We start from the raw sequence: 12,660 nt of genomic DNA, 5'->3' as shown, positions 1-12,660 counted from the left end.
GGGGGATATTTGAGAAGCGAGGTAAAAAAAAAGCTGGGGGGGGGTATTTATCCTTATGAGTTTCTGACGAATAGCTTTACCTGCTGCTCCTCTTGGCTCGGGCGCGGGCGTAATAGGCCTCGTACGATTTGGGTTTCAGCTCCAGGGCCTTTGTCGCAAACTCCTCTGCCAAGCCAAAGTCCTGTTGCGAGGGGTAGGGGAGGATCAATATGATTAACCAATGCAAGGAAATAGAAATGCACATTGTCCAGGGGGCCAGCTCTCTCTCTGCATCTATCTCCCTGATTGTTTATGGGAGCAAGCTGACATAATGACTACAAGCATGCTATCGCTTGTGGACTTCTGCACAGATTATAATTTAGTCGGCTCAATCAAACTCACTCAACTGGACAGCTTAATAGCTATAATTTTGGACGGGTAGTAGATAGTATTATTTATTGAATTCAATCTGTTCCTAAGAACATTGTGTTAGTTTTTGTCACGTTTCATCGATCATAGGCCTGGAACACGAATTGGCTCGAAATTGTATCATGGGGCTTTTAAAGTGCTGTCTACTACTCCCTAAGTGCAGCCATACTTCTGGTATGTGTATCTTTCAAATATGTTCATAAACACACAGTACAACAACAGTTTCTTAGACTTAAAGATCTTCCAACATCTACTTCTAGTGTCATACATGGCCTGATCGCATATTGTCTTTTTAACAGAGACATTTGGGAACCAATGAGCCAGTAAATATAGCACTAGAGGAGAAAAGGAGAGGAGGATTGTGGGGAATCTTACGTTGGTTTTCCTGCGACAGCGGGAGAGGTTGAGGTACAGAGACACCCTCAGCTCTTTGAAGGCCTTCAGGTCATCGCCAAACCCTTCCCTGGGGAACTTCCTCAGAGCATACTGGTACCTCTGGGCTGCCTCTTTCATCTTCCCCTTCTGCAGGGAGAGGGAAATGAGGGAGAGAGAGCAGGAGGGAGGGATAGATAGAGGGAGGGATGGAAAGAAGAACGGTCGTCAGATACTCCCCCCAACCCAACAGCTGTGCTGCAGCAGCCCACACACTCCCTTCCGTCTCGCTCATCAATCACACACAGGTTCCACCCGAGTGGATTGTCCTTATCTGCCATAAAACTCAATCTGTTAAATGTCACGGATCAATCATTGCTCAGAAGGCGAGTGTGGCACGGCACACACCCGTTCATCTCTGCTGCGTCGCATTGAGCTGCTCAAAATATGACAGTCATTATATTGTTTTCTCTCAAGCAAATTAGTGCCTGAGATGTCCTTTCAGTGGCTAAGATATATACAAACACTCCTTTTGATGGCTGATCAATTCAGTGACATCATCAAGGTATAATTACAGTACTTGCATCAGTCTTTGTTTAGATGGTAGCCCATCATAAAATATGATATATATTCCATTCACTCAGAACACACTTGACTGTACATACACATTATTACATTTACATTACATTTTAGTAGACACTCTTATCCAGAGCGACTTACAGTAGTGAATGCATACATTTCATACATTTTTTTTTTCTTCCCATACTGGTCCCCCATGGGAATCAAACCCACAACCCTGGCGTTGCAAACACCATGCTCTACCAACTGAGCCACATTATACAGTATAATGTCCTTGCTAACCTGTTTGGGATAGGGGGCAGTATTTTCACGGCCGGATAAAAAACGTACCCGATTTAATCTGGTTACTACTCCTGCCCAGAAACTAGAATATGCATATAGTTAGTAGATTTGGATAGAAAACACTCTAAAGTTTCTAAAACTGTTTGAATGGTGTCTGTGAGTATAACAGAACTCATATGGCAGGCCAAAACCTGAGAGGATTCCATACAGGAAGTGTCCTGTCTGACAATTTGTTCTCCTTCTAGGGCGTCTCTATCAAAAATACAGCATCTCTGCTGTAACGTGACATTTTCTAAGGCTTCCATTGGCTCTCAGAAGGCGCTAGAAAGTAGAATGACGTCTCTGCAGTCTCTGGGCGAAAAACAGCAGGAGTTTTTGTGAGTGGTCAGGCAGGGAACAATGACACTGGAGTGCGCGTGCACGAGACGACTCCATGTTTTTCTTTGTCTATGAATGAATATAACGTCACCCGGTTGGAATATTATCGCTATTTTACGAGAAAAATAGCAGAAAAATGTATTTTAAACAGCGTTTGACATGCTTCGAAGTACGGTAATGGAATATTTTGCATTTTTTTGTCACGAAATGCGCCCGTGCATCACCCTTCGGATAGTGACCTCAACGCACGAACAAAACGGAGCTATTTCAATATAACTATGGATTATTTCGAACCAAAACAACATTTGTTGTAGAAGTCCTGGGAGCGGAACGTCTGTCCCTAACAGGTTTTAAGAACAATAAAGTTCAGACTTAATGGGATACTTCAGGATTTTGGCAATGAGGCCCTTTATCTACTTCTCCAGAGTCAGAGGAACTCGTAGATACCATTTTTATGTCCCTGTGTCAAGTATGAAGTAAGTTGGAGGTAGTTTCCTGAGCCAATGCTAACTAGCGTTAGCACAATGACTGGAAGCCTATGGGTATCTGCTAGCATGCTAGCAGATACCATAGACTTCCAGTCATTATGTGAACGCTAGTTAGCAATTGCACTAGTAAGCATCTTCCTACAAACCGCACAGTACATGTAGATTTTTTATTTTATTTTATTCAACCTTTATTTAATCAGTTAACAATTTTTTTTTTACAATGACGGCTTACCCCGGCCTAACCCGGACGACGCTGGACCAATTGTGCGCCACCACATGGGTCTCCCAATCACGGCCGGCTGTGATACAGCCTGGAATTGAACCAGGGTCTGTAGTGATGCCTCTAGCACTGAGATGCAGTGCCTTAGACCGCTGCGCCTCTTGGGAGCCTCATTGCCAAAATATAAAGGGCCTCATTGCCAAAATCCCAAATTATAATTTTAACAGTATAATGTTGACTTGATCTCTTTTCCATACCTTGTAAAGCAGGTTGCCCTCCTCCATAAGCTTCTGCAGGAGAATGATGAGGATATCAGGCTTGGATGTGGCCATAGCCCAGGCTGCATTCCCTGTTGGTCCACACAGACATAGAAAAAGTAGTTACACCACTGTCGCTCCCCAATCCACGGACTATATTCACTAGGAAATTGGTAACAAGGTAAAGTTACCTAAAGATTGTACCTGATCGATCATAAGGCGATGTTCTGTACCCTTAGGGTTACATTGAAGGCAGTCAAGAAGAAGAAAAAAAGGATGAGAGATTGAAGGAAGGAAGGAATTATGTAAAAAGATGAAAGCAGAGGAGAATTTGAAACTGCTACAGCTATAAAATGTGATTTATTCATTTTAGACCTTTCCCAGATTAAAGATGGCATTCACAGTAGGGGAAACAGCGCCACTGTCCGCCATTGTTGTTTTGTTGCTGAAGTTGAGGCACATCGCGCAACGCGGGGGAAAAAAATGGCAGCATATAGAACAGCAGAATATCGCGCGTGCAATTGATGTCTGAGGGAAGAAAACAGTGTTTGTTTTACAATAACTTCTTTGTTGTTGTATTATCTGAAATAAACGTGTCTGTTTCACCATTAAGGATTCCTGCACTGATAATACAAAGTGAGTTTGTCTGTGGATATACTGTACCTATAATTGCATTGATATGAATCCTAATGGGAAAAATTGTGATTTGCTGGTCGTAACAGTCATTGAGATCATAGAGACTGATAGGTTTGTGTGCTAGGAACAGGCTACATTGCTACCAGAGCAAGGAGAGTGGGTTGAAGATATTGGCCATTAGCTAATTCAGGGAGGGGTGCACCTGGCTGGCCTGCACTGCAGATGTAAAATGAGGCAGATAAGCTCCAGGCCAAGATAGCTCAGTGAATGTCATTTAGGTGATAAGTACCATTCTCGAATTAGCCCGCCGGCACACCCCGGGGAGAAAAGATAAAAAGAGAGAGTGAGAGAGAGAGTGAGAGAGAGAGGGGGAAAGAGAGACATAGAAAGAGAGAGAGACACTACACACATTAGGTGAATGCTGGTAGAAATTGGTTCAGTGTCATTGCCTTAAATTTAGCAGTGAGCATCAATGAAACCAGGAGTTTGTCACCTGATTCCATGGATTAGCCTCATCTTATTTAGTAGGAGTACAGACACTCCGCTGGAAGCACAAGTCACTCTCATTACTAACATCTTAAAGCAACCAAAATACCGTCCTGTGGTTGGAATAGACAAAAGTGGACACATTAACCGAATGAACATTATTTGCAGACAGACAGACAGACACGGACCATTTGTATAGTTAGAGTTCTTAGTTTCTTACCCAGTTTAGCCCCCTTCTTCAGCAGGGTCACCACTACCGACGTGTTCCGACACCCGATCGCCCGGTCCAATGGCCTCATGCCACTGTAGTCCACATGCTCTATCACCGCTCCTCTCTCCACCAGGTAATGGACCTACACACCAGGAACAACACAGTCAAACACACACTCTTAACTGTCCCATAGATCTTTGGTAATTCTCAGCAGTGTGCGTCCCATAAGGAGACACAGAGGACTTGTGTTGGGCCTAACTAAGGGGCAGGCCTAGTGAGACAGATTTAGATCGAGCTCAATGACTGTCTCTGTCTGTCCATCCATCCATCCGTCCGTCCATCTCTCTCTACTACTCACGATCGATGCGTCGCCGTAGAAGGCGGCCAGGTCCAGTGGAGTCCGTCCATTCTTGTCCGTGTGGTCTATGACCGCACCCTTCTCCACCAGAAACTGCACAACGTTCTTATGTCCTTTCAAACATGCCCAGCTCAGGGGCGTTAACCCTTCCTTGTCCATCGATGTCAACAACGCACCTGGGAGAGACCGAATATTCAACATCATATTTCTCAAAACCACAGCATATAACCTTCACTCAACAAAACATTTGACATAAAACTAAGTGTGATATGTGGTTATTGAAATGTGAATGCTCTAAATTTGAATTTCATTTGACTTTAGAAAAAGAGCAGATGGTTTGCATCCCAAATGGCACCCTATTTCCTTTATAGCGCATTACTTTTGAGAGTCTTATGAGCCCTGGTAAAAAGAAGGGTGCCATTTGGGACACAGACCACAGGAGGTTGGATGCAGCTTAATTGGGGAGAACGGACTCCTGGTAATGGCTGGAGCGGAATACGTGGAACGGTATCAAATACATCAAACACATGGTTTCCATGTGTTTGATACCATTCCATTTACTCCATTCCAGCCATTATTATGAGCTGTCCTCACCTCCGCAGCTTCCACGGACACAGACGATATCTAGCGTAGCGTCGTGGTAACTCACCCTTTGACAGCAGAAAGTCGGCCGTGCTCAGGTGGCCCTCGCACGCCGCCACCATGAGTAGTGTCCGTCCCTGTTTGTCACTGATGTTCACGTCAGCACCATGCTGCAGCAGCAGCTCTGCAATCTGACACACACACAGATTTACAGTAAACTCTACTTCCTCAGGGTAAATCGTCATGGTTACTTTGATGTGTAATTGTAGTTTGAGGCAAGCAGTGTGTGTGTTCCTCACCTGCCAGAGTCCCTGTCTGACAGCACAGAAGAGAGGTGAGACCCCTCTGCGGTTGATCTGCTGCACCATGGCCCCCTGCTCCAGCAGGAAGCCACACACGTCCATCTTCCCCCGGCCCGCCGACACTGTCAGAGCTGAGGAGACCAGAGGAGAGGAGATAGGTAAGAACTGGGGTCAGCAAGGGTGAGACCACACACACACACGACAGGCTATGGCTCGCATGAGACAAAGCTTGCTCCCATTCAAGTTGAAAATATACAGCATTTAGTTGTACTGAGTGCCAACAATTGGACCCAACCACAATATGTATTATTTCCTTCTTGAGAAAAGGGACAAAACAAGTGTCTGAATATGTCAATGGATAATAAGCTGCAATAAAGCTTAATAAACAATACTCTCTGATTGTACATTAATGTGGGAACCTTATCTCTTGGAATCGTGTGCTGGGCCTGGTTAGTCATTCCATGATAAAAATAAACACTGACGCAGGAACTGTGGTCAGGAAGTTTGGACACACACACACATTGTTGTTACATTATGTACTGTATATAGGCCTACCATCGATTCAAATAACAGATTGGGGAAAATAGGCTAATGCTTTTATGCAAGTCCTGTTTACAATCAGACAACTATGGTATACTGTAGGTACGTATTCTGGTTAACTTGTTGCCTTAAGCTGTCTGATATTAGTGTGCCAAGAGTTGAGACTTGAGAAGTGACCTCATCTAATGTCTGCATGATAGCAGGTCGAAAACAACAAAAACAGGGGGGGAAAAATAAACGAGATACCATTAATATGCTGACAGGTTAATTAATACATCTTTGCCATTTCTGTTTTCATTCAAATTACTGTAGTGTATGTACGTATTCTATTTTAAAGACAGATGCATGCAAGTATGCTCCAACTAATCTAAACGCATAAGATACAGTGACAAATCACACATTTATGATACAATAGTCAATAGGCTCACCTCCTGCTTTGCATTCATTTGAGCCATGCCAAAACAGACTAATCCTAGCAGTAGTTCGAGGCCCACATTCAGTGGATGCTACACTTTACTGTGGGCTGTGGTAGATTCAGGCAATCTTGGATGAATGTTGGTATCCAAACAAATAAATCCACAGAGACCACAGAGTGAGGGAGAGAGCGAATATTGTGGTGCTTTCTGATTCACCTCAGGAAGATTCAAGACCCAGAGCCCCTGTCTCTGTCTGAGTGACATCATCCATCTGGATGTGAGTGTGAGCGGAGGGTTGTTCCATTACGAGCCTGTCTCAGCCGACCACACCCTCCATCTGATCCACTAGCATATCTCTTCAAAGCAGACATACACCTCCAGACTACTACACAGTACAAATCTCTATGGGGCAGCATCAGCCAAAACAGATTTGAGATCAGCTGGCTCCATGAGTAAAAACTCAAAAGCCCAGAGGATTAAATATTTGATTGTTCTAATGATTGACTCTTTCAGGGTTGCATTCATTTTTTGATCTGTGATTTTAGACACGATTCTGATGTACACTTATCTGGAGTGGAATGTTAAGGGATGACTAACAGTGGTCTCTGTCTGCATACTACTTTCAAACCCTATAGGAGACCCCAGTGGCATTCCTCGCTGATCTTCTAAGTACAATTCAATGCATTTTATGTCTCTCTCTGATCTCACAAACATTACTCTTTACTGCGCCCATTCCCTCCCTCCCTCCCTCACTCATTCCTTCCCTCCTTCTTTCAGAGCCAGGTATGTTCTGTAATAAGCCACTCAACCTTGCATTTCCTCCTAATCTGCCTCTCCCGCCCACCAACACTGCTGTCGTTAGGGGAGGGGGGACTGTAAATCACAGTCTGATACGCAAACCAAACCTGGAAATAATAGTACACTATGAAAAATCTGGGAAACCAGGCCTTGTATTCATAGCTGACTTTGAAAAGGCTTTTGATAAAGTACAAATGAAATGTATATATAAATGCCTGGAATATTTCAATTTTGGAGAATCTCTTATACAATGGGCTAAAGTTATGTAAAGTAACCCTAGGTGTAAAATAGTAAATAGTGGCTACTTCTTAGAAAGTATTAAACTGTCAAGAGGAGTAAACAAGGTTGTTCACTATCTGCATATCTACTTATTATGGCCATTGAAACGTTAGCTATTAGAACCAGATCCAACAATAATATCAATGTGCTAGAAATCCAAGGCTTAAAAACAAAGGTGTCATTGAACGCTGATGATTCATGTTTTCTTTTAAATCCACAACTTGGAACCCTCCACAGCCTCATAGAGGGTCTAGATACTTGTTCTAACCTCTCTGGATTACAACCAAATGATGATAAGTATACGTGTTGGATCACTTACAAATGTTTGGGGGATTACCGTGTAGTTCACCAATAAAATGGTCTGACGGTGAAGTGGACATACTCTGTATTTATTTTGGTATTTGGGGCGGCAGGTAGCTTAGTGGTTAGATCTTGCTACCACGGAAAGGGGAAAAAAAATCACTCTTATTAACTCTTTAGTCATATGCCCATTTACCTATTTGCTTATGGCCTTGCCTACACCTAGCAACTTGTTTATTAAATTAGATGTAAAAAAATTTAGCATTTTATTTGGAACGGCAAGCCAGACAAAATTAAACATGCCTATTCATACACTGCTCAAAAAAATAAAGGGAACACTAAAATAACACATCCTAGATCTGAATGAATGAAATAATCTTATTAAATACTTTTTTCTTTACATAGTTGAATGTGCTGACAACAAAATCACACAAAAATAATCAATGGAAATTTATCAACCCATGGAGGTCTGGATTTGGAGTCACACTCAAAATTAAAGTGGAAAACCACACTACAGGCTGATCCAACTTTGATGTAATGTCCTTAAAACAAGTCAAAATGAGGCTCAGTAGTGTGTGTGGCCTCCACATGCCTGTATGACCTCCCTACAATGCCTGGGCATGCTCCTGATGAGGTGGCGGATGGTCTCCTGAGGGATCTCCTCCCAGACCTGGACTAAAGCATCCGCCAACTCCTGGACAGTCTGTGGTGCAACGTGGCGTTGGTGGATGGAGCGAGACATGATGTCCCAGATGTGCTCAATTGGATTCAGGTCTGGGGAACGGGCAGGCCAGTCCATAGCATCAATGCCTTCCTCTTGCAGGAACTGCTGACACACTCCAGCCACATGAGGTCTAGCATTGTCTTGCATTAGGAGGAACCCAGGGCCAACCGCACCAGCATATGGTCTCACAAGGGGTCTGAGGATCTCATCTCGGTACCTAATGGCAGTCAGGCTACCTCTGGCGAGCACATGGAGGGCTGTGCGGCCCCCCAAAGAAATGCCACCCCACACCATGACTGACCCCCCGCCAAACCGGTCATGCTGGAGGATGTTGCAGGCAGCAGAACGTTCTCCACGGCGTCTCCAGACTGTCACGTCTGTCACATGTGCTCAGTGTGAACCTGCTTTCATCTATGAAGAGCACAGGGCGCCAGTGGCGAATTTGCCAATCTTGGTGTTCTCTGGCAAATCCAAACGTCCTGCACGGTGTTGGGCTGTAAGCACAACCCCCACCTGTGGACGTCGGGCCCTCATACCACCCTCATGGAGTCTGTTTCTGACCGTTTGAGCAGACACATGCACATTTGTGGCCTGCTGGAGGCCACTACCTGAGCCACTTGTGTGGGTTGTAGACTCCGTCTCATGCTACCACTAGAGTGAAAGCACCGCCAGCATTCAAAAGTGACCAAAACATCAGCCAGGAAGCATAGGAACTGAGAAGTGGTCTGTGGTCCCCACCTGCAGAACCACTCCTTTATTGGGGGTGTCTTGCTAATTGCCTATAATTTCCACCTGTTGTCTATTCCATTTGCACAACAGCATGTGAAATTTATTGTCAATCAGTGTTGCTTCCTAAGTGGACAGTTTGATTTCACAGAAGTGTGATTGACTTGGAGTTACATTGTGTTGTTTAAGTGTTCCCTTTATGTTTTTGAGCAGTATATAATAAATATGAATTCAGAGGCAGAAATGATTCAATATTAAAAACCTCTCAATAATCCAAACTGGTTGTATTGCAGATTAGTAAGAATGTCTCACCCCATGTTCAGGAATGGCCTTTTCCCCTTTATTCAGATTACAACCTCTAATTTCGGTTATTTGAAAATATCGCTATTTTAAAAACAAGCCATAGAAAGTTGGTTGTAATTTCAGTTTAATCCACCAGAAAAGATGGAATAAAGATTACAACAAATAGTATTGATATAAATTATATAATTGATATAAATTCTATCATAAATAGGACTGGTGGAATTATGTCACACATGCATCAAACAAAAATATCTGGAAATATCTGCTCTATCCAAAATTACAACCAACTAATTGCATCATATATATATATATATATATATATATATATATATATATATATATATATATATATATATATATATATATATATATATATATAATTAGTTGGTTGTAACTTTTGAAAATAACTATATAGGTAATAGGGTGCCATTTGGGACACACAGTCCAGAATACCAGAGAGGCCATGACTTTACAGTGTCCTGTGTCAAGGTGCACAGTTTGTAGACATGCACTAGCAGCTAATCATTTATGAAACAGCTGATTGTGAAGGTTTAGCTGGAGACCATTGCATGGCTAACTGGAGAAGCAGGGTAGCAGCTGTAGCATGACATCTGTATCAGTCGGTCAAGGACACCACAGCGACATACGATATCCATCACATGAAAACCTACATCCTGACTGTGACTGTGGCAGCATGGGAGTTGCAGTCTATTTCTATGTAGGTCTAGATCATTACAAGTTCACTCCACCAGCAAAGAAACTAAAGTATGACATGTCAGCCTGGAATACGTCTTCCCAGCTGTAAATAATTAAACACAACCAAACACTTATAACACAAACAACTAAACACCACATATATTAAACACAGCCTGTGAGAACGGGGAAGATTCTTGGCATAATTACAGTGGATAATATACGGTACTACACTCGATGTCTCTACTGTATATTTCATGACAATGAGAAGTTGATCTCATCGTTTTACTAAGTAATCTAGAAAATGTCAGGGGTGCCGCTTGACTTGGTCGCTGCATTATTCATTTTTGATATATGTGATATATAATGTAAACAAACCTTCTCTTTTACAGATGGAAAACAACCCCCATTTGCAATTTCCTACAGAAACCATAACCTCAGAATAGCTCTTCTCTTGTAACTTGTGATATATGCCATGTGATCACAAACATTATACCTCACCGTGTCTATATGTCTTTCCCCTTACCTTTTGCACTGCCGCCGACTTATTCACATATATCAGAAAGCTGTTTTACAAAGAGGGCTAAATTACCTTTTGTCATTCCTAGAAGTAAAACAGTCAGGAGGGAATTTGTTATTTATTTTTTGCCAACACAGAGCCGTGATCCAATCTCTCTCTATCCAAACAAAGTGCAATGGGCCTATTTGCATAAAGATGTTATTTCTTTCACATATGAAATTATATTTCTCAGACAGGTCGTTAACTGAGAGAATTTGTTCAGAGCTGCAGCAATAAATGTCAATTTTCGGGAGGATATTTCACCGGGGGTATTTGTGTCTCACTGAGTTTTCTCCCATATCACCATACAGGCCTCCAGATTGGGTTAATAAACCCTAAATCATAATTAATATGAAGGGGTCTGACTGTGATATTGACTCAGTATTTCTAAGGCCTAAAAGGTTCTGCTGTCTATGCCGTATCCACAACATTTAAGTATTGATGCTCTTTTCTATAGCTGTGATGGCTCTCCATTGAATTACAACCCAATCCCACCTGTAAAGAGGCATTGAATTTGAATCATTCTCCTAAGGGGTCAGGAAAAGTGCAGAGAAGCGTAATTTCTTTATGTTTGCTAAAATACATATATTCAATGAGTTTAAAGCACCACAGTGCACAAAATCATTAATATTTGCATATTTGCTTTGAATGAGCCTAGTGCCAGGTGGGTGAAAAGGGCTTTCAAAATGCGTTCATTAAGCGGCTGAGGTGGGTGTTGGAGCGTGTCGTTGGTGTTGTGCCCGGCGCCATTCGGCCACCTGCAACCTGCTATTGCATTAGCCTATAATGGATGGGAGTTGAAAGGACGAACGTGGCTATGATTTAACATCCACTAGGTAAATACATAGAGCTCAGAGGCAAATATTAGATCACAGTTACAGCAAGTGGCACATACCGGATGACTTTGAGAATGAAGGCAAGCATGACTACTATTATTCACAGTAATGGTCATGTCTACAGGAACCATCCATGGCTTGTGTGTAAATCTGCTCTGTTTAAAGGGACCCATACACATCTGCCTACTACTTATGATAAATTAGTATTTTGTCCTATACCTCTTGCAAATCAAAACGGTAGCGCGAATCAAATCTTACTTGTCACATGCTTCGTAAACAACAGGTGTAGACTACAGTAACAGCGTTAGTAAGCATTTCACTGTTAGTCTACACCTGTTGTTACGAAGCATGTGTCATATAAAATTTGATTTGATTTGCACTACTGTCTAATGAAGTAAAAATAAAGCAGGTCTCTATCCTTCTCTAAAATAAAGTAGGTGGTGGGGGTTGGAACAGAAATGTTGGTATGCAGCAGTGTGATGATGTAACAAAGTGCAAAACTTGAAGCAGCAGTTTTTGATTAAAAAATATCAAAGTTTTCGTACAAATCTAAATAACACTGCGGCCCATTTCTCAGCCATAAGAACATGCGGCGCTAAGATGGAAAGCAGCCGTTTCCAGAGATGAAGGCCCATTTCGAATGGAGATATCTTTGTCCCTAGGATGTAGTAAGCCCCAAAGCCCTTCATCACTTTTTGCTACAAAATGTATTTGCAGAAGCAGCACCAGTTGGCAGAAGTAGCACTAAGGAGAATACAGTGAGGGCCTATGGGCCCTGGTCAAAAGTAGTGCACTATATAGGGAATAGGGTGTCACTTGGAACAGAGCTATCCGCTCTCTCCTAGTCCTAATGGGCTGACCGACATCAGAGCCATCCTCTCTATCTCCTAGTCCTAATGGGCTGTCCTACATCAGAGCCATCCTCTC

At 42.6% G+C, this 12,660-nt stretch overlaps 1 protein-coding gene across 9 annotated transcripts in view; it reads right to left on the bottom strand.

Annotated features, from left to right (window-relative positions):
* LOC115160706 (protein TANC1) overlaps nt 1-12,660 on the bottom strand; it is a 286,753-nt gene that overhangs the window by 2,752 nt on the left and 271,341 nt on the right. For 6 of the 9 annotated variants that reach the window (XM_029710993.1, XM_029710992.1, XM_029710995.1 and 3 more), the window contains 8 exons: nt 5,557-5,690; nt 5,325-5,448; nt 4,676-4,851; nt 4,327-4,459; nt 3,189-3,218; nt 2,985-3,076; nt 784-930; nt 81-181 (listed from right to left, as the gene is read on the bottom strand). In XM_029710993.1, coding sequence (XP_029566853.1) covers nt 81-181; nt 784-930; nt 2,985-3,076; nt 3,189-3,218; nt 4,327-4,459; nt 4,676-4,851; nt 5,325-5,448; nt 5,557-5,690 — 937 coding nt within the window. The remainder of the gene's footprint in view (nt 1-80; nt 182-783; nt 931-2,984; nt 3,077-3,188; nt 3,219-4,326; nt 4,460-4,675; nt 4,852-5,324; nt 5,449-5,556; nt 5,691-12,660) is intronic. The other 3 variants (XM_029710996.1, XM_029711000.1, XM_029711001.1) reach the window with 1 other exon arrangement.

This window comes from Salmo trutta, chromosome 24 (assembly GCF_901001165.1).
Source record: "Salmo trutta chromosome 24, fSalTru1.1, whole genome shotgun sequence".
In the NCBI taxonomy this organism is placed as follows: Eukaryota; Metazoa; Chordata; class Actinopteri; order Salmoniformes; family Salmonidae; genus Salmo; species Salmo trutta.
This window is presented reverse-complemented; position numbering and strand designations above follow the sequence as displayed.